General features: G+C 39.0%; 3 protein-coding genes and 1 pseudogene across 3 annotated transcripts; 1 reads left to right on the top strand and 3 right to left on the bottom strand.

Annotated features, from left to right (window-relative positions):
* Positions 1-9437: 9437 nt before the first annotated feature.
* On the bottom strand, positions 9438-10169 carry LOC138889745 (uncharacterized). Its single transcript, XM_070173081.1, has one exon. The coding sequence runs from the start codon at positions 10167-10169 to the stop codon at positions 9438-9440; it is 732 nt and encodes a 243-aa protein (XP_070029182.1).
* Positions 10170-20712: 10543 nt separating this feature from the next.
* Positions 20713-22134, bottom strand: LOC138889744 (uncharacterized). Its single transcript, XM_070173080.1, has 5 exons — positions 22019-22134; positions 21843-21959; positions 21572-21735; positions 21241-21425; positions 20713-21078 (listed from the first exon to the last, which is right to left on the bottom strand). Exons 1-5 carry the CDS (start codon positions 22132-22134, stop codon positions 20713-20715), a joined length of 948 nt encoding a protein of 315 aa, XP_070029181.1.
* Positions 22135-22987: 853 nt separating this feature from the next.
* LOC138889743 (uncharacterized) lies at positions 22988-23335 on the bottom strand. Its single transcript, XM_070173079.1, has one exon. The coding sequence runs from the start codon at positions 23333-23335 to the stop codon at positions 22988-22990; it is 348 nt and encodes a 115-aa protein (XP_070029180.1).
* A 1311-nt stretch (positions 23336-24646) lies between these two features.
* Positions 24647-25868, top strand: LOC104231097 (uncharacterized; annotated as a pseudogene).
* The last annotated feature ends 243 nt before the right edge of the window (positions 25869-26111 follow it).

Here is a 26111-nt window from a genome sequence, read left to right as displayed (position 1 = left end):
TTATGCCAAAAAGAAAAAAGGGATATCCTTAACATACCAGAATCGATCCTCTTGACAATCCTTTTAATACCCGTTGATTGCAACAACACGTAACGACGGATCAAAGTAAGGAAAAATTTGTATGATACTCTTGAGAAATCGCAATATCCCATTGCTACTATGCTAAGAAGTCTCGTATGAATTATTGTTGAGGTGATTCATGTTACCAGTGAAATATATGAACTTTGTTGAAGCATTGGATAGATGATCCGTGTGAGACTTCCCAAGAAATGAATGAATGGCTTTAGAAATTCACTTTTTATAGTGGTGTGGGTCCCACTTAATAATCCTTACCTTACCCACCCACATATCTTAAATTGCCATCTAATAATGTATGTAAGAGTCTTCAAACAAGGCTTGAGTTGCTGCCACATTTGGTTTTCCAAGTTTATACAATAATTCCCTAATTTCTATCATTAACTTATTAAATTCCTCACTAATCCAATAATTAACCAATTACCACATAATAAAGAATTATCTCAATTTACTTAAAATATTACTCACTTTTAACACACCTTATACACCTCATTATCATGGCCATGTAGTACCTTGTATGGTACTAGTCCATAAATACTGGGTATTATAGCTCGAATCGTATTTTATCCCAAATTGACAAGCATCGATGAAAGTCGTTTTCTTCGATTTTCATGCCCTCTCACGTTCACAAATTTACTTATCCCATATTTGAAATAGCATAATACTTATAATTCTAAAATAATCTCATTTCCGTTCTTACATTGATTAACTTATGACGAAACATCAACGTACAAAAATGCGGGACGTAGCATCTCATTTTCTGTTTTATATCAATTTACTTATGGCATACTTCCACGTACGAAAACATGGGTTGTAACAAGTGCCTATCTTTGTAGTACTCATATCTAGCTGTACTATATTTGAGTGCACCATCTGGGTGTCTCACAAGGAGATCTATTTACACATTTACACTATCCTTCGAAAATGTCCACTAACTCTACCAGTCCATCCCCTATTTTGAGTTACTCTAACAAAGCCGGATCCTGATAACTCGTCCTTCTCTTAAACTATATCTGTTAGCTCCCATATGGCATAACTGAGACCAGTGTGTCCGATTGTACATACATCAGTCACTGTTGAAGGTAACTCAAAATGCTTATATCTCCCTTCCTAAATGGTAAATAATGATAATCTTTATTAACTGGGTACCTCGTACCCTTCTTCACCTTGCTTCTTTTACTTGCTAAAACTTGTGTCTTCCTTCTGATTATGTTATTCCTTCTTACCGTAAGAGTGGATAAGTACCTCAGGGATCCTTACCAAGGAGCTTACACATCTTAGTATACACATAATCTGTTGAATACCACATATTTATCTGTTATAAGCATGATGCAAAAATTGAGTTCCTCTGACTCCACTTCTCCACAGCTATATCTTTTACCAACCATCTTTTTGGATGTAGGCATCATTGTTTTACGAATAGATAGAGTTTAGGAAATTGAGTTCTTAAAACTGAGCTCTGCCACACCATCTAGAGTAAGAAGAAAGAGTTACAGTCCTAAATGGCGCTGTAGCCTCCTGCTTATAAGTGTGGTGCACAACACACCCATAAACAAGACTCTACTAGACACGGCTTGTAGACTCCCTACGACAAAACTGCTCTGATACCACTTTTGTCACGACCCAAACCGATGGGCCACGGCGGGCACCCGGTACCTTACTCAACCGAGTACCAACATAACGTATCTTTTTGTATCATACTATCATAGATAACTGAGCCAGAGAGGATGCCGTGAAATAGGTAGAATAGAACATGTAATACCAATTTTTACATAAGACATATGGACCTCTAAGACAAAAATAACCACTAGTACACTAAATATAGGCCGATAAGGCCATATAATCTTTTACGTACATGACATCTGTCTATAAGCCTCTAAGTATACATAATTATCATAAAGGTCGGGACAGAGCCCCGCCATACCAAACAATACACATCTATATCATACTGACCAAATAAGCAACTCCAGAGCAAATGGAGTGCACCAATATCTTCCGCTGAGCTGATCGCCTACTTGGAGGACTCTCAACCTGTCTATCAAGACCCGCGGGCATGAAATGCAGTATCCCCAGGAAAAAGGGATGTCAATACGAATAATGTACCGAGTATGTAAGGCACATAAATAAGTACATAAAAGACATGGAAGAAATATAGAGTAAATGACTCAACCTGTAAGTCTGGATAACTCTGTAAATCATGAAATACCTTTAGTGTCATGCACATATGTATGAATGTCATGTTGTGCATAGGTAAATGTGTTCATAACATCATCAAGCCTTTGAGGGCATCCCATCATATCATCTCGACCATTGTGGGCAAAATCATCAACGTATACCAGCTGATCAGGTGGTGGTGCGTATATAACGCCATACATATATACGCGTATATAATGCCATCTGGTCAGGGTCAATGTACATGTATAAATGCATGAAATGCATAAGAAATACGTTAATAAGATTTTCTCAGAATGCCATAAAAATTAATATACCTTTCGGATAAACTTTATCAAATACAAATTTTTTTGAGACCCATGAACAGAAGATATAATAGTAATTCACATGGGGATCAAGAATATTGACACCTCTAGTATTTCTATGAATAGAGTCATTTATGAAGGTTGCGTATTTTGCTCATTTCATTTGTATTATTTGGATCATGCCAAAACTAAAAATGGGATAGCCTTAACGTACCTGAACCGATTTTCTTCACAATCATCTAACACACATTAATTACGACAAAACACGAAACAAATTGTATGAAGAGCCCGAAGCAATCACGCTGCTATGCAACGAAAATCTTGAGAAATGATTTAAGATTACTATGTAAAGAAGCTGGGCTGAAGCTGTTAGAAATAACGTAAATAATGTATGGAGGCTTGGTTGAAAATATTTTCTTTTTAGGTGGAAATCTCATAACAATAACGTTGCTATGCTTTCTTTTTAGAAATAACGGAAAATGCATTCTTTTAGGTGAGATTATAAAAGTTATACTTTAACTTTTTTTGGTGGCCCCACACAGTAATAAGATGACTAGGACACTTATTGCTCTAAAATTGCCACATTTCCTTATGACTTAAGAGTCATATGTTATCAAGATTCTTGGCTGCCACGTTTTGGCATGCTAATCTTATTCAAGAGTTTAATTAATCCACCATCAATTATTAATTCCCCGGTTAATGTCTTATTACCCAATAATTAATTAATTACTCATATAATTAAGAACTATTTCCACTTACATAAAATACTACTCATTTTTCGCATATCTTATACTCCTTACTATCATGGTCATGTAGTACCTTGTATGATACTGGACTATAAATACCGGGTATTTTAGTTCGGGCCGTATTTTATCCCAACATGTCAATCTTGGACGAAAATTCATTTTCTTTGACTTGCTTGCCCTCTCACCTTCACGAATTTACTCATCACTTGTTTGAATTAGCATGATATTTATAATCTCAAAATAATCATATTCCTGAACTTGCGTCGATTAACTTACGACGAAACTTTAACATACAAAAATGCGGGATGTAATATCTCATTTTCGAGCTTTTAACAATTTACTTATGTCATACTATTACGTACGAAACATGGGGTGTAACAGACTTTGTTACCTAAATTATTATTTTGCACCTATAATATATGTTTCAAATAGTTTTATTTCATTTTATACAATTACATTAGCATTTTTCAAGCTATTTATCTAATTTTGCAGTAATAGCCTATATTCGTATATAACTGCTTTTATCTATACTATTGGTGTCAAAATAGCCTTCTATATTTTTGTAATACTAAATTATTATTGTTAATTATTTTAGTGCAAAAATAATATTTTTAGTTATTTATTAGGCATTTTTAAATTGTTTTGATAAATTCTGGGTATTTAAATAATAATCCAATTTTTAACCAATTTTCAGACAAGAATCAGCCCAACACCTTAGCACAGAACCCCAGTCCAAAGCCAAACGACCCATGTCTAATACTCGATCGGTAACCCGTTTTACACGATCCACCCAGCTCCCCTTTCTCCTCTTGGTCGTTGACTCAAGAGATCAATTGCCCCTAATGAACTAACCCCTTTTTATTTAACCCCAACCCAGAAACCCTAAGCCCATTTCCTAAAGACCGTCGCCTCTATTATCTCAGTCACTCCTCTCTTCTTCACTAAACCCAAGACACCTCACCTAAATCCCTCTCATAATCCCACTGATAATGAGATTCGACTAATATTCTCTTTCCATATTTGAATTCTTTTGTTATTAGTTGTCCGTTTGTGGTGTTATCTAGGTGCTTGCCTAAACATGGCAAGCAATATCTTTTGAAATCGAACCAAAGTGGTTCAAATCTTTAATTTTGAGTACTATTTCATCCATATACATTTAATACTACACTCTGTGAGTCCGATTTTGTTTGGATTTTGCTGATTTACACTTTCCCTAAAAAACTAGGGTTTACAGATTTTATCTCTTATATTGATTTCAAATCGATTTGCACGTTTCTTTTCCTTGTTTGATGTTTAAGTTATTTTGTTTCCTAATATGTTTGCTCGATTTTTGACTACTATATAAACCCTATCATTTTCCCTTTTGGGACAGATTTGGCAATCGATTTTTACTAAAATTTGGGGTTTTTGCTACTCTCTTGCTTGGTATTCTGTACTGGCCGACGGAAAGCCAAGGCCATTAGCATCTTGTTACATGTTCTTGGTGCGAACATTGCCCTGAGTTCAGCGAAGCTCTTGGGAACTTTGATGCATTAAGGATTTAGGTTTTTCTGTGGGAATTTATTCTTTACTATTTTTCGCTTAACTGGTGAGTAACTATACCTTGCAATCTCGTTCCTGGATATCTATGGTTTGCATACATTTCCACTCCTGTAATTGGTGAGCTTAGTATAATTTCTAGATTGCTTTTGTGTGTAATCGTTTTTGCTTTCTGTAATCCTTTAGGCCTCTCCAACTTTTAGTTTCAAGCATGCCTAAACCTAGTTCTATTAATTTCTGACCAGTCGATGTGTACAAATTATCAGTATTTGGAACTTTTACACTTGTTAGCATCTTTTGGTGTTTAATTTAGTCTTTTGTTATAAATCTTGTTAGTTGAATATGCCTTACTCGCTTAATTTGTACATATTTTAGTCGACTAGTGTAGTGAGTTCACAAGCACGAATATGCACACCCACTGTATGACACAAGCAAGTTTCCTATTATATTCTGAATTTTTGTGGTAGCTTGCTTATCTAACTTGTTTGACTCTGCTCGCTATCAAATGCCTTTAGAATATTTAACCTCTCCCTGAACCAGTAGTTATAATCTATTTTTCTCATGTCTCAATGTTGTCCTTTTGCCAAATTAGCATGATTGTTCCATAACATGAGGACTTACACTTAGCGTAACCTGGACCTTCTTTAGGTAATTAGTCTACTATGTCAATGCTAGAATACCTACATGAATTTTTTAACATGAGTTTACTTCTCAATCTGTTCTGAATCTCTGTGATGCTTATCTTGCATACATAATGTGTTTTAATGTTATAAGACCTTTTCGCTCAACTGTGATCTTGCTTCCCTGCTAATATGCTCCCCAGTGTGTCTTAATCCCTTGTTTCTTTAGTAATTACCTAGCCTGTCATAATATGTACTCCCTATAATGTTTCAATGCAATCCTGCCTCCTGATGAGAGTTAACATGTTTGTCTTATGATGCTAAGATGTATACATGGAATAAAGTGGACTTCTTAGATCTTAACATGTTAATGTTAATTTCTGCCAAACTTGTTCCTCCTCTAACTCTCTCTCAATATGTGTTTGTTATGTGCTACTTTGCTACATATTGAAGTTCTCCTGACCAAGTCCTAGGACATGCTTGATTGGTTATTCTGTATGCTCAACTTGGCTATGTCTACTTTAGGATATGAATGTATCCCCCTAACTTATGTCCACTCTCCTTACTTGCAACTTATGTTATTCTGAACTCCTCAATCTTCGTCGGCTGAAAGCCAAGGCTACCTAGGTTCTATTGTTGGCCTCCCTAGTGTGAGTACTATTAGAGGTCCAATTGAGACCCTTGTGAACTCTGACACACTAGGGCTTGGTCCTTATGTCCTGTGTAGCTGAATTGGCTAGTTTAAATGGTGCAACACTTGGTGCTATGGTTGAGTAATTTGGTTTTGGACTCCTCTATGGATCCCTAAGTCGTGTATTGAATGTGGCTCTTTGTTGAAGGCTGGGTATGCTGTGTAAAAGCTATGGAAGGTCCAAACAATGCTGGGTATTTTATTTAGGCATGTCGTAGGTCTATTCTCACTATTATGTAACATTTGTATTTTTACTCATTAGTGGGCCTGTAATAACCATTTGTATAAACAAATGGGGTGTTAGTATAAAAGGAATGTGTAGAATTTGATATATATATATATATATATATATATATATATATATATATATATATATATATATATATATATATATATACAATTCGCAGATAACATGCCTCAAGGACTTGACAATGTGTTTGCTATATGTGTTGTTCGATTACATGAGCACTGTAGAAATCATACCATTAGGAGAAGCACACACACACTTCTCGTTTACCATTAATCATAAGTTCAAATGCTATGTCTATTGCTACATGTTTATAGACAACATGCCTATAGGAAGTGAGCACTTTGCATGACTAATCTCAAATGCATTAGAAACCTACCTATAGGAACAAATGGCAACGAATTTTCTTTCTATTGACTTCGGTTATCACTAGAAATCATGCCTATAGGATTTGATCACTTCATTTGCTATTATATCACATTGTTCACTAGAAATCTTGTTTATAGGGAAAAGTATAAATAAAGCGAGTTCTAATCATCAACTGTTAGAGATCCTGCCTATAGAAAACAATTGCTAGTTAATTGGTTAACATTAGACTACTCAAACATTGTTTCTAAGCGTTTGATAGGAAAATTTGGATAATTCTGGGGCTCTTCCTGGCAGATTCTGTTATACCTAATTGCATAGATCACCTAGGTATCATATATGGGACTGGTAACTATTAATAATTAGCTTGTAATCGTGCATAATTATGCATATAAGCCATATCTTGCATTTGATATTTACCTGGATACTTTAATCGCCATAGAAAGCATGTCCATAGGTTTAAGATTCTAGATTTCACCAATTCCTATTGATATATTTTTTGTGCATGCACTTGTTGTTAAAGTGTGGAGGTCAATGTGAGCCTTCAATGGAATCTATGTGAAGTCTTTGGATGTTTTAATTGTCCCCTACCTTTTACATTTTTGAGCAGCCTAGATAAGGTCTAGAACCATCAAAATAGAGGTCCAAAGCCTCCTGGACCATAGGTATGTGATGAATAGTACACACGTAGGGCACAGTTTAAAATTGAATTAGAACACTCTTAGGAAAATAACTTTAACATAGTAATCGGGTAGCAGGAGATGATAGTTTGTGCCCGCTAAATAATATGAGTAACACGCCGTCTCGAGGGAGTTACGAAATATTATTTATGTTGCATGGGTGATCCTTTAGGGTAAAAAACATAGCCCCCCCCCCCATTTTCTTTCTTTTCTAATAGAATCAAAAATAGTTGTACCCCTCTATTCAAGGTCTTTTTATAATAAAATTCTTAAATTTTGTGCTCTATCTTTGTTTATTCGATCATATAGACTAACCCATATAATTTAAGTTCGACCAAGACCCATAGTTGCGGACCTCGAGGATTACCTAACACCTTCTCGTTGAGCTAACATGATCCCTTACCCGATCTTTGGCGATGCAGACCAGTTAAACCAGAGTCATTTGCAAATAGGTGCCCAAGCGCACCTTAAAATCATTAGGTGGCGACTCTCCTCTTTTAATACCTCCTTAAAAGAGTTATCACGTGTCGAAGCCCAATTTCGCGAGAAAAAGGGGCGCGACAGCATGTCGACTCTGCTGGGGATTTACACAAGGCTCTTACCATAACGAATTTGGCATGTATGGATTAGTCTTCTTTGATAAAAACGTGTCTCCCTGTTCCGTTTTTATTTTCTGCTACACGCACATCCCTTTCCCATTTTCCTTTTATTTTTCTAATTCATTGTTTCACCTCCCTCTTCCATTGTCACGATCCTAAACCATCCCGGTTGTGATGGCGCCTATCGTAGCACCAGTCAAGCCGAATCGACAATTATAACATAAAAGATCATTTTCTTAATTCCTTTACTAATCAGATATTATCACAAATCTTTCTTTTAAACATTTCAAAACAAGCGAAAACTAATATGTGAAGCATCAACCACTGCCCAATCCCGATGTCACTAGTCATGAGTCATTAAAAATACAATATGATACTAACTGCTCAATACATGATAAGTCTGATAATACATATACTAATAGGTATGAAGGAGAAAGACAAGGCTGCGTACGTTGTGCAGCGACCTTGCTAACTCTGGAAATGCTCTGAAGGTAGAAACAGCTCTCACTCGGATGCCCTAGCACCTGGATCTGCACACAAGGTGCAGAGAGTAACGTGAGTATGTCAACTCATCAAGTAACAATTATAAATAAAGGATGAGTGCAGTGACGAGCATTTGAAAATCATATACATCTCATAACATAAAAATCTCAGCAGAAATAACAAGTCAATCAGTAACTCAATTCCGAACATCTCGTAAAAACTCCAATTTTAATGAAAGTTGTTTGAAATATTTGTTCAACATTTTCAATAGAGGCTCAATATAAAAGAAGAGTGACAACAGAAACTTCAATAAACAAACCCCTCGGGCAAAGTATCACTCATATATATATAGACCCTCGGGTAAGCCTCTCAGTCACTCGCGACTCAACTCTCATCAATCAGCACTCACACTCAGCACTCCCGATCAATAGATATCTCATAATAACTGCAGCGGCGTGCAACCTGATCCATAAATATATAGTCGATTGCGCTCACTGGGGGTGTGTAGACTCTAAAGAGGCTCCTATAGCCCGAGCGCTATATCGCTGTGGCGTGCAACCCGATCCAACATATCGATGCGGTGTGCAGCCTGATATATATATATATATATATGCGGTGAGTGCCTAAGATACTTGTTCTTGTTTGTACTTTGTTCAATTGGTGATGCCTTGATCGGAGATCAATCTTGGAGAATGCTCTCGCTCCCTGAAGCTGGTCAAATAAATCATGAATACGAGGCAAGGGATACTTGTTCTTGATTGTAACATTGTTCAACTACCTGTAATCAATACACATCCTCATAGTGCCATCCTTTTTCTTCACGAATAAAATAGGTGCACCTCATGTCGATACACTAGGCAGGATAAACCACTTATCAAGGATTTCCTGAAGTTGCTTCTTCAACTCCACCGGTGTCATACGATACGGTGGAATAGATATGGCTGAGTGCCCAGCACCAAATCAATACCAAAGTCTATATCCCTGTCCGGTGGCATGCCCGATAGGTCTGCAAGGAATACATCTAGAAAGTCCCTCACCACCAGGACTGAATCAATTGTAGGAGTCTCTATACTAACATCCCTCACAAAGGCTAAGTCAGAAAGACAACCCTTCCCAACTATCCGCTGGGCTTTCAGAAATGAAATCACCCTACTGGAAACAAAATCAGTCGAACCTCGCCACTCAATCCGTGGCACACCCAATATAGCCAACATCACTGTTTTAGCATGAAAGTCCAAAATTGCACGAAACAGAGATAACCAATGCATGCCCAATATCACATCAAAATCCATCATACAAAGCAACAAAAAGTCCACTCGGGTCTCCAAACCCCCAATGGTCACCACACACGACCGATATACGCGATCCACAAAAATAGTATCGCCTACCAGAGTAGATACACGAACAAATGAAACAAGAGACTTACGAGGCATATCCAAATAACGAGCAAAATATGATGACACACGTGAAAAAGTGGAATGAGGATCAAATAACACAGAGGCATCTCTGTGGAAAACTAAGACAATACTTGTAATCACGGCATCTAAAGCAATAGCATCTGGTCTGGATGGGAGTGCATAGAAATGGGCCTGACCACCACCAGATCGACCCCCCTCTGGGGCGACCCCTAGCTGGCTGACCGCCATCCTTAGCTGCCTGGGTAGGTAGTGAAGTAACTGGAGCTGAAGTCGGGGGCTGACTCCTTTGCTGAGATGGACTCCCTAGAAGATGGGGACACTGTCTCCTCACATGCCCAAACTCTCCACACTCATAATAACTCTCTGGTGCGGGAGACGAGGACTGAAGGGAACTCCTAGCACTGGGATGACTAGTAGAAGGACGTGGCATGGAATAGCCCTGAACTGATGTAGCACGGGACAAACTTTGGGCTGGAAGGGCACTAGGTAATGAGTGGCCCTGATGAGAACTGTGAGAACCATGGCCCGATGATGCCCCACGATGAACTTGGTGAGCTGATTGAGCATGTCTGAATGGGCGGCCTCTACCGTGCTGAAACTGGCCTCTCAAAGGAGCACCACCAAAACTACCAGATCCCCGAGACCTCTTGGCCTCCCTCTCATCTCACTTCTGGCGACGAATTGACTCAATCTCTCGGGCAATATTAACAACCTACTCAAAAGTAGCACCTGACGCCCTCTCTCTGGTCATGAGAATCCAAAGCTGATATGTGAGGCCATCTACGAACCTCCTAATCCTCTCCCTATCTGTAGGAACCAACCAAACAGTATGATGAGCTAGCTCTGAAAATCTCATCTCATATTGCATCACGGTAATATCATCCTGATGCAACTGCTCGAACTACCTGCGTAGCTCCTCTGTACAAGATTGTGGCACATACTTCTCCAAAAAGAGAGCGGAGAATTGATGCTAGGTAAGGGGTGCTGCATCAACAAGCCTACGCCTCTCATAAGCCTCCCACCAAGTAAAGACAGCTCCAGAAAACTAGAAAGTAGTGAACGAGACTCCACTGGTCTCCAAAATACCTGCGGTCCGAAGTATTCTCTAACACTTGTCCAAGAAACCCTGGGCATCCTCGCTCTCTGCACTACTGAAAGCAAGAGGATGAAGTCTACCAAACCTCTCCAGTAGATGCTGCTCGTCGTTAGGCATAAATGGTACCACATATTCTTGAGCAGGTGTAACCGACTTGGCTGGAGGTGCCCCCGGTGTCTGAAGTCCCTGCACAACCTGCTGAAGTGTGCGAGCGACGGGAGTCTGGGTGCCTCTCCCAACCTGAGAAGTAGTTGTGCCTGTAGTAACTGAGATCGCCTGAGCCAGGACAGTGCACACTCATAGAATCTGGGCTAGGGCCTTCTGAAGGCCTGGAATAACAATCGGCACGGCCGGTGCTTGAGCTCGTCCTGTTGGAGCGTCCGTAACTGGGACCTAATCGTGAACTGGGACGGCTGGTGGATCTGCAGGTGCTGCTCTAGCTGCTGTGCGGGCTACACCCCTACCCCTACCATGGCCTCGACCGCGACCTCAACCTCTAGTGGCTCTAACTGGAGACACTGGTGGTCGTCCGTCCTGACCGGTAGAACGTGTCCTCACCATCGGTGAAAGAATAGAATAACAGAAGTTTAGTTACGAGAATCAACAAATTCACACGACAGGAATTCAAGAATGTGAAGTTTTTTCTAAAGATTCTGCAGCCTCTCGAAGTTAAGTGTAGACGTCTCCATACCGTTTCGCAAGACTCTACTAAACAAGCTTATGACTGGTGAGACCTATATAACCTAGGCTCTGATACCAAACTGTCACGATCCTAAACCACTCCGGTCATGATGGCACCTATCGCAGTACTAGGCAAGCCGAATCGACAGTAATAACATAAATAGATCATTTTCTTAATTCCTTTACTAATCAGATATTATCACAAGTCTGTCTTTTAAACATTTCAAAAAAAGCGGAAACTAATATGTGAAACATCAACCACTACCCGATCCTAGTGTCATTAGTCATAAGCCACTAAAAATACAATGTGATACTATCTGCTCAATACAAGATGAGTTTGATAATGCATATACTAATAGGTAGGAAGGAGAAAGACAAGGCTCTGGATGCTGTGCAGCTACCTTGCTAACTCCGGAAATGCTCTGAAGGTAGAAATAGCTCTCACTCGGACGCCCTGACACCTGGATCTGCATACAAGGTGCAGGGAGTAACATGAGTACGCCAACTTAGTAAGTAACAATTATAAATAAAGGCAGAGTGCAGTGACGAGCATTTGAAAATCATATACATATCATAACATAAAAATCTCAGTGGAAATAACAAGTCAATCAGTAACTCAATTCTGAACATCTCGTAAAAATTCCTGTTTCAATGAAAGTTGTTTAAAATATTTGTTCAACATTCTCAATAAAGGCTCAATATAAAAGAAGAGTGAAAACATAAGATTCAATAAACAAACCCCTCAGGCAAAGTATCACTCATATATATATATATATATATATATATATATATATCCTCTAGGGCAAGCCTCTCAGTCACTCGTGACTCAACTCTCATCAATCAACACTCACACTTAAGCACTCCGGCTCAATAGATATCTCATAATAACCACTGCGGCATACAGCCCAATCCATAAATATATAGTAGACTGCGCTCACTGGGGGTGTCCAGACGCCAAAGGGGCTCCTACAACCCAAGTGCTATATCGCTGCGGCGTGCAGTCCGATCCAACATATCGCTGTGGTGTGCATCCCGATCCATATACATATATATATATATATATATCATTACGGCGTGTATCCCGATCCATAAGTATAAAATACTCACCATCCGTCCATCGACCTCTCTCAGTCATCAACCTCACAGCCACTCGGACATTTTAGTGAAAAATCAGGGAACTCAGCCCAAACAGTTTTCATATATTTGAAAGTAGAGTAATGAAACTGAATCAAACAATAAACAGGTAAAAATCATGACCGTGGATATGCTTTCGAATCAAAATATTGTGAGGATAGTAGTAAAATACCCTTGAGGGTCCACACAGTACGACACAAGGCCCCAAACATGGCATTTAGCCCAAGTTAACAGAATTATTTCTAAAAACATAGATTTCATATAGAGTTTATTAAAATATGCAACTCTACAGTTGCCACGGGATGGACCTAGTCATAATCCCTGCCGGTGCACACCCACACGTCCGTCACCTAGCATGTGCATCACCCCATTTATAAAAACAGTATGAAATTTCGGGGTTTCATACCCTCGGATTTAGATTTACAATCGTTACTTACCTCACACCGGGCAAAATCTACTCCGCGACGCCCTTGCCTCTCGACCCGACCTCTAAATGCTCTGAATCTAACAAAAGCCCATGCGAAAATTATCAAATTAGCTCAAAAATCCATAAATTGGTCAAACCCGACCCCGGGGCCCACATCTCGGAATCCGATAAAAGTCACAAAACTAGAAACTCCTTTCACTCCCGAGTCTATACATACAAAAAACATCAAAATCAGACCTCAAATGGTCCCTCAAATTCCCAATTTAATCTCTCCAATTTCAAGCCTTAATTTCCCAATTTTTCACCCCTAATCTCTTCAATTTCCATGCTTAATCAACTGAAATTCACCATAGATACGAGTATTAAGTTCAAAAATCTTACCTCAACAAGTATCCCCTTGATTTCTTCTTCAAAACCCTCCAAAAGCTTCAATCCAAACTTCAAAAATGATGTAATGGTCTAAATTTCGGGAAGGGGAACTTATATAATTTATGCCCCAGGGATTCCACACCTGCGATCCCATAAGCGCAACTGCGCTTCCGCTTCTGCGGAAAATATCTGCTTCTGCAAATTTCAATTAATACTACCAGCCTTCGCATCTCCGGTCGCCTTAACGCTCCTGCGGTATCGCAGATGCAGTACCAAGCCGCACCTGTGGTCCTCCACAAATCTACGCCTCTTTTCCGCTCCTGCAGAGCTCGCACCTGCGGTCCCCAAGTTGCAATTTCTCAAGTTCAAACTTTCCGAAATCTATCCGAAATCATTTCAAAGCCCTCGGGACCTCAACCCAAAATACGAATAAGTCACCTAACACTATTCAAACTTATTCCAACCTTCTAGACACTCAAAAAAACATCGAAACACCAAATCACCCTCAGATTCAAGTCTAAGGATTTCCAAACTTCCGAATTCCGCAATCGATCCAAAAACCTATCAAACCTCATCCAAATGACCTGAACATTTTTACACACGTCACTAATGACCCAACGGTCCTACTCAATTTCTGAAATCATATTCCGACCCCGATATCAAGATTTCCACTACCGACCGGAAAACGCCAAATTTTTAATTTCGCCAATTCAAGCCTAAATCTATCATGAACCTCTAAATTACATTCTGAACACACACCTAAGTCTCAAATCACCTAACGAAGCTATTTGAACCATCATACTTCACATATGAGAAATTCTACACATAAGTCAACATCCGGTTGACTGTTCCAACTTAAGCTTCCAAATAAGAGACTAAGTGTCTCATTTCACTCCATGATGATTCTGAACACAGAACAACCAACACGATATGGTGCAATACAGTTGAGGAACACACAAAGAAGAAGAAATGGAGAGAATGGTACTAAAACTCATGAAACGACCGGTCGGGTCATTACATCCATTTTCCTTTTACTTCTATTTTCCCGTTACTTGTCTAAATTTGTTGTAATTTGCAATTCCCTTCCCTTCTCCACCCTTCCTTGCTTAAATTAGTTATAACATGCATATCCCTTTCCTATTCACGTTATCTGCTCTAAACTACTCTTCATTTGCTTAAATATTAATACATCATGTCTCTCCCACCCCTACTTCATATCTTACTTTATTACAACCCTAAATTCCACGAACTAACATCTTCTTTTGTCTTTCTTTTTACGTATTTTATGTTTTATCTTAATACTGTGTTATTATGCAAATACTTGGCAATGTGTTATTATCTCTACATAAAGCATTCTCCACATCATATTCCACTCGTTCTAATTATCAATATTGTGGAGCTTGATGAGTGTCCGCGCTCTTCCAAATTTACTGTTTTAAAATCAAAAAGGCTTATTTGTGGTAGACTAGTCGGTCAGTGGTGCAATCGACGGTCCTGTTCCTTTCCCTCTCATGTTGCCCACTTGAGAGTACACTATCTAGCCTAATAGAATCAAAAATAGTTATAGACAAGAATTGGAATGATCTAAGGTTCTGATTTCCCCTATTGTCGGAATCTTTTCCGCTATGCTTGCTATATATTTACCTAAGTCTTCTCTATCGATCATGAGCACTTTGACTGTCGTAACTCTCTCCAGAGTAATTAAAACAATATACTAGATATATTCTCCCAAATTACGCTAGCTAGCCTTAAGTACAACTTACTTAGATCACACCCAAGGTTTCGTTATCCCTAATCCCACTTTTATACCCTTCGTATTGATCCCTCATATAAGTTAGGAGTGATGATGTTCAACAACTACCTAAATATAAACTCTCTCCCAAGTAATTCATACTAAATAGAAATAGTTAATTGAGGGCCTTTCAATCAATATCAATAAGAATATAGTTGAACAAATAGAGATAATACTATGGAAAATATATATTAACATAACGAGAAAATCATCCTTCAACAAGTTCCATCAAATTCGTAGATTATGAGTTTAGCTACTCATACTCATAGTAACAATATCCAAAGTAATTTGCATAATTAAACAGAGTAAAGATAGAGGGATGTAGAAATCAATGATTCGAACTCCCAAGTAGTGTTCCACGAGCTATTCTTGCCTCTGGTTGAAAAAGTCCTTTAAAGTGGCATTTTTTATCTATTTATATGTTTGGGACAAGCCCTAAACGTGTAAGTCAACTCCTCGTCAAGCCGGGAAATAATTAAAACCTTCAAAACTCGGAATGGGCCTGGCCTTAGGTCTGGCGTCGCCTGGCTAACGCCAGCCTCAAACTGGCTTTAAGCTGGCGTCGCCAGGCTAACGCCTGACTAGGCCTGGCTTTAAGCTGGCCTCAAAAGCCTAAATCCTGGTCAAGCTGGATTTTTCCTAGCTTTGCCCTTTTACCGTTCTCGAGTGCACTTTCGACGTTTAAGCCTCCCTTTAGCTCTACTTTCATTTCTGATGCATCTACACATAAAATAGACTCCATTACGCTCAAACAAAGTGTAATTTAACATTAAAGCATATAAAACTTAAGGAATATAATGTGAAAAACCATGAATTATAACCACACATCAATACTCCACACTTAAACATTTGCTCGTCCTCGAGCACTCAAACTACACTTATGGACACAACCTATTAAGTAATTCCCTTAACTCATTATACCAAGAATCTTTAAAATAGATTAAGCATAACGAAGTGACATCCACACCTCAATAATCGACTCACAAATACTATGCTTTATTCACAATTCACTTACTCTAACATAGAGGTCAACAACATTACTTTTCCTTTATGAATCATATGCCCTTACCCAAACAAAATAGCTTAGTTCCACATACCATGAATTTTAATAACGTAGGAACTCGAGATAGGAAAAATTCACTCGATCTCAAAAATAACATTCATATGCCCGAAATGACGTACATAAGCTTGTTCTTAGTGTAATACTTTACTAATTGAGTTCATTCAGTCTAAGATTAAATAAACTTTCATTGGTTGTAATATAGGTTGCGGATCGGGTAGGATGCATTTTGATATAAGTGACTACACCTCCCTTAAGCACTTTAATACAAACACTTCAATCTTCAATCCCATACTTATGGCAAACCAAGATTCCACCTTAACTTCACTATATTTCACCCCTACTTCTTTAAGCACCAATACATCAAAAGCCACCACCATCAGGAACTATTCTTTTTTTACATACACTACTATATATATATATATATATATATATATATATATATATTCTGTCTTTTTTCTCTTCTTTTTTGTCCAAATGGCTTTTATTGACACACCATTTCTTCATATGGTGCACCTTTCTCCTTATTTCAATTGTTCCACTTAAACGCCAACCCACCACCCCACACTTTAACTTTTCTAAAATTCATCACAATTAAAGTGCCCATGAGAGGGGACAAGGTTCAAATATACGGTCGGTTCAAACAAGGGGAACGACTTGTAATGTGGTTACCAAGGAAACAGGATTATAGGCTCAAAGAGCTTAACTACGATACATAACATTTAGGTGGGTACATTATATATATCTGGCTGATCAAAGAACTGCCTATATCACTTCTCAGACTGAACAAGATTACTATTTCGCTTTGCACACACACGGGGCAAGTTCTAGACATCAAATGCAATGCACAAAATACATGCAAACCTCACACGGATATGGCACACAACTCATTCAGGATTGGTTCTTTTCATGACACTCCAGTCAAAGCAGCTAAGCAAATTTAAGAATCCACAATTTAAGATATTTATCCTAGAGTCAAAAATTGAGCCTAAGCGTTATAACCAATGCCTATTCTCAAGGCATCACAAAGCTCAGAGATAGTGCTGTGATTAAGTGTTTAGCCACGTGATTCCTACTCCTAAAAATAATGACCTACACCCGGTTCAACTAAAAACCCTGGAAAAGAACCGCGGCCCAAAGAAAAACCAAGGGGAAATTACTACATTACCTAAAAAAAATTTTTGGTATTTTCTTTAGACTTACTTCCCTCAAGAAAACTGTCTAGGAGATCCATCATCAGGAAGAGTCCAACATATTTATGTTTTTTTAAATTTCTGCCTAAAATGAACTAACACAAAAAAAAAGCGCACTAATAATAAAAACAAAACAAGACAAATTCTAAAAATAAAAACAATCTAACAACTAACAAGAAAACACAATAATAATAAAACAAGAAATTCTAACAAGCTAACAACTAAAAAAAATTAAAACAAGCTAACAATTAGATCATGCATTGTCCTCAGTGCATTTACAATTAGTCAATATAAGAAATAAAAAGAGTAGGGTACAAGAAAACTCCCTGGTCATGCAGCGTCGTCATCCTCTAACGCTCTCCACTCTTTATCATGTTCGTTCTCTCCATTATCACCATCTCCCTCGCCATCTAACTGCATTTGTTCAGCCTTAGAATGCTCTGGTGTGTTGACATCCTCATCAGCGGGAAGTCTGTATCCCTCTACTACACCAACCAGCTGCTGAGCATGAGCATTGAGCGAGTATCGCTGCTCCAAATCAGTCCTCTCGTCAGGTGTGGTCGGGCGACCCCCTATCCGTAGCTACAAATCCATCACCCCATAAAGATGGGCCATGAAACTATCATCACGCGCACTGCACTTAGCACCTGTTAGTGTCCCAGCCTTGCCTTTCAACCGGAGATTAGTGATGTCCGTTTGTTGGATGAGCTGATCAATAGTGTGGTCAAATTCAGGCTCTTACTCAACCCTCTCATCCTGTAGGAACCGAGTCAGGAAATTAGGAAATGGCATTCGATCAATTTTTTACTCGTTCTCACTGATGCCATCTGGTGGCGGATCAGGTAACCCACATTCACCCTCTACCCTGTCATAAGGAAATATAGCACACAGGTCCTCACACGGCTTACAAGCGTGTCATGATTGCACGGTAAGAGCCGTGCGTTTATCAACTTGAGCCACACCTGAGCTTCCGCCTTCATCTTTTTTTAGCGAACCTCTTGTGATGATTCGTTTCCTTATCCTGAACCCATACAGTAGTAGAGTCGACCCCACAGAGCATGTGCCTCAACTCTCTAAAAGTAGGCCTACGAATGAATTGTTCCAGTGGATCCACAGGAACATTTGGAGCACCTAAAAAGTTGCATATGGCATTAGCTGAAAAATCTATCAAGCATCCACGGATTGGTACCAATTCCTCAGTTTCCTAGGGGTCAAATCCTGCATAGAATTCCCCGACTAAGTTGAGGTTGATGTCCCATGTGTTCTTAAAAACATAGCTTAACTCCAGATCCTGGATGCCTTTCCAGCCGGATACTTCGCTTTCACACTGCGTTCCTGGATAGCCACGTCTGAATGGTTATGTTTAGGCCTACAATGCTTGTACCAATCCTTTGTATGTGGAGGTATGTTGTTTATGCCAAACTCCCATTGGCCTGGGGGTTGTGGATGCATGGCAGCTACAGTTGCCACCACTTAGGAACCAATCATACGAGAGGCAGCTTCTCCCCTCCTTTATTATCTTTGGATGGGGTGCAGAGGTTTACTTTGCTTTAGCTTGGGCCGTTGAAGTGGCCATTCCCTTGCCTATGTCTTTTCTGGGAGGCATCTTTGTTCCTTTAAAGCTTTATGAGGAGTAGATTGACTTAGAATTTTGGATGACTGTGAAAGACTAGCAAGATGAAGCTTGACCTCTATGTGGATGGTGATTGTGTGTGGGTGAACAAGCAATTTGTGCAATGTGTTTGTGTTCTCGTGAGATTTCTAGTATAGCTTGGTGTGTGATGGTTGAAGTGAGGTTAGGGTTTGATTTATAGAGTGTTAAGTGTGTGAGGGCATGTTTGTGAGGTTTGTTTCGACCAAAATAAGAAGAAATAACTTAAACATGGAAAAATAATACCTATCTAGTGTTGGCCAGGCGTTGCCATCCTAAGGCATGGCTGACCCTGGCGTTAGCCAGGCGATGCCAGCCTAAGGCCTGGCTGACCCTCGCTTTAGCCAGGCAACGCCAACATAAGGCCTGGCTAACCCTCGCATTTTCCTGGCTTCACGTGACATTTTAAACCTTGCGCGACTCGCCCAAACTCACTTGCAAACTTGTTAGTATCTAAAAACAAAAAGAAAAAATTCTAACTATACTAAAAATCACTACGAGTTGGGTTGCCTCCCAACAAGCACCTAAGTTAACGTCGTGGCATGACGAATAAAACAAATCAATGGATTTCCTCCCATGAAATGTCTGATTTAACGTCGCAGCACGACATATGTAAGGGCATTTACGGTGCATTCAACATCGGAGGCTCGATCAAATGGGTCACTGACACTACCTTTGCTTCATCCATGCCCACATAATGTTTTAATCTGTGGACATTGACTCTAAACGTGCGAGAGTCATTATCCGTAGCAATCTCTACGGCACCCGTGGGGTGAATTTCAACCACATGAAAAGGCCCTGACCATCGTGGCTTTAATTTTCCAGAAAATAGCCTCAGTCTTGAGTTGTATAGCAATACCGTATCTTCGGGTTTATAAATCCTCTCAATAATATTTTTATCATGTATCATCTTCATTTTCTCCTTGTATAATCTAGTGCTCTCAAAAGCGTGATAGAAAAACTCATCAAGCTCGTGCAACTCCGTGACTCTACTTGCTCTCGCAACATCAATATCGAGATTCAACTGTCTCAACACCCACCAAGCTCTATGCTCCAACTCCACCGGTAAATGACATGCTTTCCCAAACACCAACGTGTATGGAGACATGCCGATTGGAGTTTTGAAAGTCATTCGATAAGCCCAAAGTGCATTATTAAATTTTCTCGCCCAATACGTTCTAGTGGCATTCACAGTCTTAGTCAACTCACTCTTTATTTCTCTGTTCGAGACTTCCACTTCCCACATATTTGTGGATAATATGGGGTGGCCGCCTTGTGGCGTACATCATACTTTTCTAACAACTTCGCGAAGGCTCGATTACAAAAGTGAGTGCCTCCGTCACTAATTATTGCCCTTGGAGTGCCAAATCAAGTGAATATGTTCTTTATCAAAAAACCAATTACCCCCTTTGCATCATTTATAGGGAGTGCTACAGCTTCCACCCATTTGGACATGTAGTCCACAGCGATGAGTATGTACTTGTTTCCATATGAGCTAACGAAAGGCCCCATGAAATCGATCCCCCATACATCAAACACTTCTACCTCCTGTATTGGGTTCATAGGCATCTTATGTCGACTGGAAATATTCTCAGTTCGGTTGCATTCATCACAACCCTTTATCCATAAATGTGCATCTTTGAATAATGTTGGCCAGTAGAAGCCTAACTCCAAGACTTTCGCTATTGTCCTTACTTCCCCGAAGTGCCCACCATATGGTGACGCGTGACATACCTACAAAATAGAAGACCGGTCTATCTAGGGGATACATCTCCGGATCATGTTTTCACTACAAATCCTGAACAGATAAGGCCCATCCCAATAATACATGTGACAATAATGAAAAAACTTTTTATTTTGGACAGAGGAAAGGTCATAAGGAACAATACCGCTCACTAGGTAGTTTGCAATGTCTGCATACCATGGAGCTTCCTCAAGACTCGTGGCTAGTAGTTGTTCATCTAGGAAAGTTTCCAGAATCTCTTCTACCTCAACCTTCTTTTCAGCTCCTTCCAGCCTAGACAAATGATTAGCTACTTGGTTCTCTGTTCCTTTTCGTTCACGGATTTCCAAATCACATTCTTTTCGCAGTAGCACCCATCAAATCAGGCACGATTTTAACTCCTTCTCGATTAAAATGACCTAAATTTGTCAAAAGCGAACACCACCGCCAACATCTCATTCTCGGCCACAATGTAATTTACCTGGGCTCCACTCAGCGTTCTACTTGTGTAGTAAATTGGATGCATGATTTTATCTTTTTGGTGCCCAAGAACTGCTTTCACAACATAGTCACTTGCATCACACATTAGCCCAAATGGTCGCTCCCAGTTAGGGGCAACTACGATAGTTATTGTTACCAATCTCTTCATCAATTCCTCAAACGCTACCCTGCAGTAACAAGAAAACATAAAAGGGTGATTTTTTCAATCAATTTACACAAGGTGTTAGCAATTTTGGAAAAATCTTTTATAAATCTCCTACAGAAGCTGGCGTACCCAAGGAAATTTCTGATTTCTTTGACGGAAGTGGGTGGTGGAAGCTTTTCTATCACATCAACCTTTGCTCGATCTACCTCAATGACCTTACTTGACACTAGTGCCCCGAGACTATACCTTCATGTATCATGAAATGACACTTTTCCTAGTTGAGTACCAGATTCGTCTTGATACACCTCTTTAATACTCTTCTCAAGTTTATAAGGTAGTCATCGAATGAATTCCCCATCACTGAGAAATCATCCACGAAAACCTCCATTATTTCCTCTACCATATCCATGAAGATTGCCATCATACACCTTTGGAATGTGGCAGGTGCGTTGCATAGGCCAAATGACATTCTCCGAAAAGCATAGATTCCATAAGGGCAGGTGAACGATGTTTTCTCTCTATCCTCTGGGGCAATAAAGATCTGATTATACCCCGAGTATCCATCCAAAAAGAAAAAGTAGGACCTCCTTGCCAATCTATCTAGCACCTAATCAATGAATGATAGTGGGAAATGGTCTTTTCTAGTAGTCAAGTTCAACTTCCTGTAATCCATACAGATTCGCCAACTTGTGACTATTCGTGTAGAGATCAATTCGTTCTTCTCATTTTTCACTACTATCATACCTCCTTTTTTTGGCACACACTGAACTGGGCTAACCCAGTTACTATCAGAGATGGGGAATAAGATTCCCGCATCTAAATCACTTCTTTCTTCACTAATTAATTCAAGTTGGGGTTCAGCCTTCTTTGATGTTCTATGGAAGGTTTGTGCTCATTTTCTTGTAAAATTGTATGCATACAGAAGGCCATGCTGATCCCCTTAATGTCAGCAATGGTCCATCCAATTGCAATCTTGCACTTAATTAGTACCTGCAAAAGCTGTTCTGCCTACACATCTAACAAACTAGATGAGATAAGAACAAGTAAAGTTGAGTTAGGTCCTAATAGTGCACACTTGAAATAAGATGGCAGTGGCTTCAATTCCAATTTTGGTGGCTCTTCTATCGATGGCTTAGCTGGAGGAGTTTTTCTTTCCTCTAAGTGCAAAGGCTCAAATTCGATCTCCCTTCTCCAAAAACCTTGACCTTCAAGAGCAAGTACCCACTCTGCTAAATCTTCTCCATTGGCTTCATCTAAGTTCATGAGACAGGCTGCTAGAGGGTCTTATTATTCAATGCCTCATCTTCCTCCTCCAAAACTACATCCACGACATCTATTAAAGAGCAATTGCCAAATTCACTTGGTTGTCGCATAGATTTCTGCACGTTGAATGTTATCTCTTCGTTATTTAATCTCATTTTGAGCTCTCCAATTTCACAATCAATTAAAACTCTCCCAGTGTCCAAGAATGGTCTATCCAAAATTATGGGAATTTCCTCGTCAACCCGACAGTCAAGAATGACAAAATCTACAGGGAACACAAACTTCCCAACCTGTACTAATACATCATCAAGAATACCAGAGGGACTCTTCACTATTTGGTCGGCCAGCTGTAGTAACATGGACGTGGGTCTTGCTCGACAAATGCCTAGGATTTTGTAGATAGCTAGGGGTATAAGGTTTATGATTTCCCCCAAATCTTACAGTGCCTTAGAAAATGCATAGTTGCCTCTTGTGCAAGGGATTGTGAAACTTCCTTGGTCAGATAGCTTTTCATCTATGGGTCTCATCACAATAGCATTGCAGGTCTTAGTCAGTGTATCTATGGCCAAGTCTTGAAAGTGGAACTGACAGTACATCAAGTCTTGAAAATGGAACTTACGGGACATATCAATCAATGGAATGTTTACCTGAATTTGCTTCAATATCTCCAAGAATTTCTTGTACTGCTCATCTTTTTTATACTTGGCCAATCTCTGTAGGAATGGTGATCGAGGTTGCTTCTTCCCTGTGATTTGATTTTTTTCTTGTTCAGGCACTGGTTCTACTATCGGTTCTGGTGCAACCTCGGTCTCTTTCACAACTTCTTTTTCTTTGTTAGCATTCTCTTGCGCATGCTGTACCGTCACCTTAGTTAAACCTGCTGAATCATCTATCTTAATGGGTACTGGCACCAGTGTCTCAGTAGGTATGCTTTTGCGAGAAATTTCTTGCTCCAGATCTAGGTCTCTATCATTTAGGAGACTCACTACCATAAGCTGCTTTGGGCCCTGCTCTTTTGGATTTATTTGTGTGTCAACAGGTAACGTCCCATAGGGATGATTATTTAAAGCCATCGAAATCTTGCCTAATTGGATCTCAATATTCTTTATCACTAATTCATGTGAGTCTACTTTATCACTTAGTTTTCCAGTGGACCCAATCACTTGGTGCATCATTCCCTCAAGTTTAGCAAAGCCATCTTCATGTCTCACATTATGTAGTCGTTATGGTTGTTGACAAGCTTACTGCTGATTTTGCAGGTTATAACCTATTGCCTTTGGTAAGGCACCACTTGACCTCGTGGTCGCATAGCCCCAAGGTTATTGTTGTTGTTGTACAGCTGCTGAGATGGCCTATATTGTTGATTTTGCTGACCCCAATTGATAATGAAAAAATTGAACACCATTGTAGATATTATTCAGGATCATACGCGGAACAACAAATAAAATGGGAGATAAATAGAAAAGAACTATTTGGATTATATAAATGTTTGTTAGCATTTGAGCCATATATCGTTTATAACAAGTTTATTGTAAGAACAGATAATACACAAGTGAAATGGTGGATAACTCGGAAAGTACAAGATTCAGTAACTATGAAGGAAATAAGAAAACTTGTATTAAATATACAGAATTTTACATTTACAATTGAAGTAATAAGAACTGACAAAAATGTTATTGCAGATTACTTATCAAGACAAAGGTACTCAAACTGATGAGAACCAAGAACCAAAAGATATATTTGCAATCCTTACTACTCTATCCTTACTACTCTATCCTTACAGATGGAGAGTATGGGAAAAAGATTACAACAGCTAGAAAGTCAGCATCATGACTATAAAAATGCGGAGCTAAGTCGATCGGAAGACTCTAAACTTCCAAAGGTAGAAGGAGACGTTGGGAAACTCCATAAAACCCATGACAAAGTTTGTTTACCTACAGCTGCAGGCACAAGCAAACAAGTTAACAAGAAGCTACATACCAATGTAAATCTAAACAACATATTTGATAAGCCATTCACATCAAAAAAGCCAAAAGAAGCAATAGTTAAAAACCCACAAATTTCAACATATGCTAATAGCCTACACCACAACAAAAAGGTATATAACCATATTACTCAAACATATATTGAGAATATATATAAAATTCAGACATTTTTGAACCTAAATCCCAGGTCAACTACCACTACAGATCCAACACAGGATTATGTAACCCAAAAACTACAAGGATATAATAGGCTAATAGCCCAACCAAAAACAAAAGTCAACCTAGTAAAGACATGTTTAACTACGGACTACTTAGCACTGTATATACCCACGACGGAGAAGAAATAATTGGAATATCAGAGCTATACAAAGCATTTGTCACCTTCAAAAGAATTACAAAAGGCAACCTATTCTTCATCAAATTCTATACAGCACCAGCTGAAATACTATATGATGAAATAAAACCCATTATACAGGTGATAAAGATAGGATTAACACGAGATATGATAATACCGGAAGAAATAGAGCAACAACCGGAGATACAGAAAATGGAGATACCAAGTTTCTATGCCAACAAAAGAATAATTGGTATAGCAACTATTATTCAAGAACTAGCTAACAATTATCTACAAGGAAATGCTATCTGGAGTTATTATTCCAGAGACCAGTTAATGATATATGCCAATTCAAAAGAACTACGACAAGGAGATATGGATGAAGTCCAAAAATGGATTTTATCATTACTAAAACCAGAAGCACAGCCAACTACAAGAGCCTTGAAGAATGAATTTATTTCTAATGAGTTATTGACAAGATACTGCAAACTAGTGGGACACAAATATCCAGACCACATATGTTCGAAATGCAACGGAGAAGATAACCAAGTACCAGAAGTCCAACTAGAATAAAGGTATCGACAAGAAGACAAAAGAAGAAGACAGCTATTGAAAACAAATAATGTAAAGTAAATAGTAAGAGTCATAATCATGAACAGTAAAGGTCGTTCATGAATAGTAAGAGTCATGTAAAAAAGTCGTAAAGTAAATAGTAATAGTCATAATCATGAACAGTAAAGGTCGTTCATGAATAGTAAGAGTCATGTAAAAAAGTCGTAAAGAAAATAGTACGAGTCACATTCATGAACAGTAAAG

This window comes from Nicotiana sylvestris, chromosome 4 (assembly GCF_000393655.2).
Source record: "Nicotiana sylvestris chromosome 4, ASM39365v2, whole genome shotgun sequence".
NCBI lineage: Eukaryota > Viridiplantae > Streptophyta > Magnoliopsida > Solanales > Solanaceae > Nicotiana > Nicotiana sylvestris.
Note: the sequence above shows the minus strand (reverse complement) of the source record. Positions and strands in the feature narration are given on the sequence as shown.

Excerpts from the sequence above, each read along its gene's own strand:
- LOC138889745 (XM_070173081.1), bottom strand. The coding sequence starts at position 10,169 with ATGGCGGTCAGCCAGCTAGGGGTCGCCCCAGAGGGGGGTCGATCTGGT.
- LOC138889744 (XM_070173080.1), bottom strand. The coding sequence starts at position 22,134 with ATGGCAATCTTCATGGATATGGTAGAGGAAATAATGGAGGTTTTCGTG. Across the intron at positions 21,736-21,842 it reads GAAATCAGAAATTTCCTTGG|GGTAGCGTTTGAGGAATTGA; the intron begins GTACGCCAGCTT and ends TTGTTACTGCAG. Across the intron at positions 21,079-21,240 it reads CAGACATTGCAAACTACCTA|GTATGTCACGCGTCACCATA; the intron begins GTGAGCGGTATT and ends TCTATTTTGTAG.
- LOC138889743 (XM_070173079.1), bottom strand. The coding sequence starts at position 23,335 with ATGTTACTACAGCTGGCCGACCAAATAGTGAAGAGTCCCTCTGGTATT.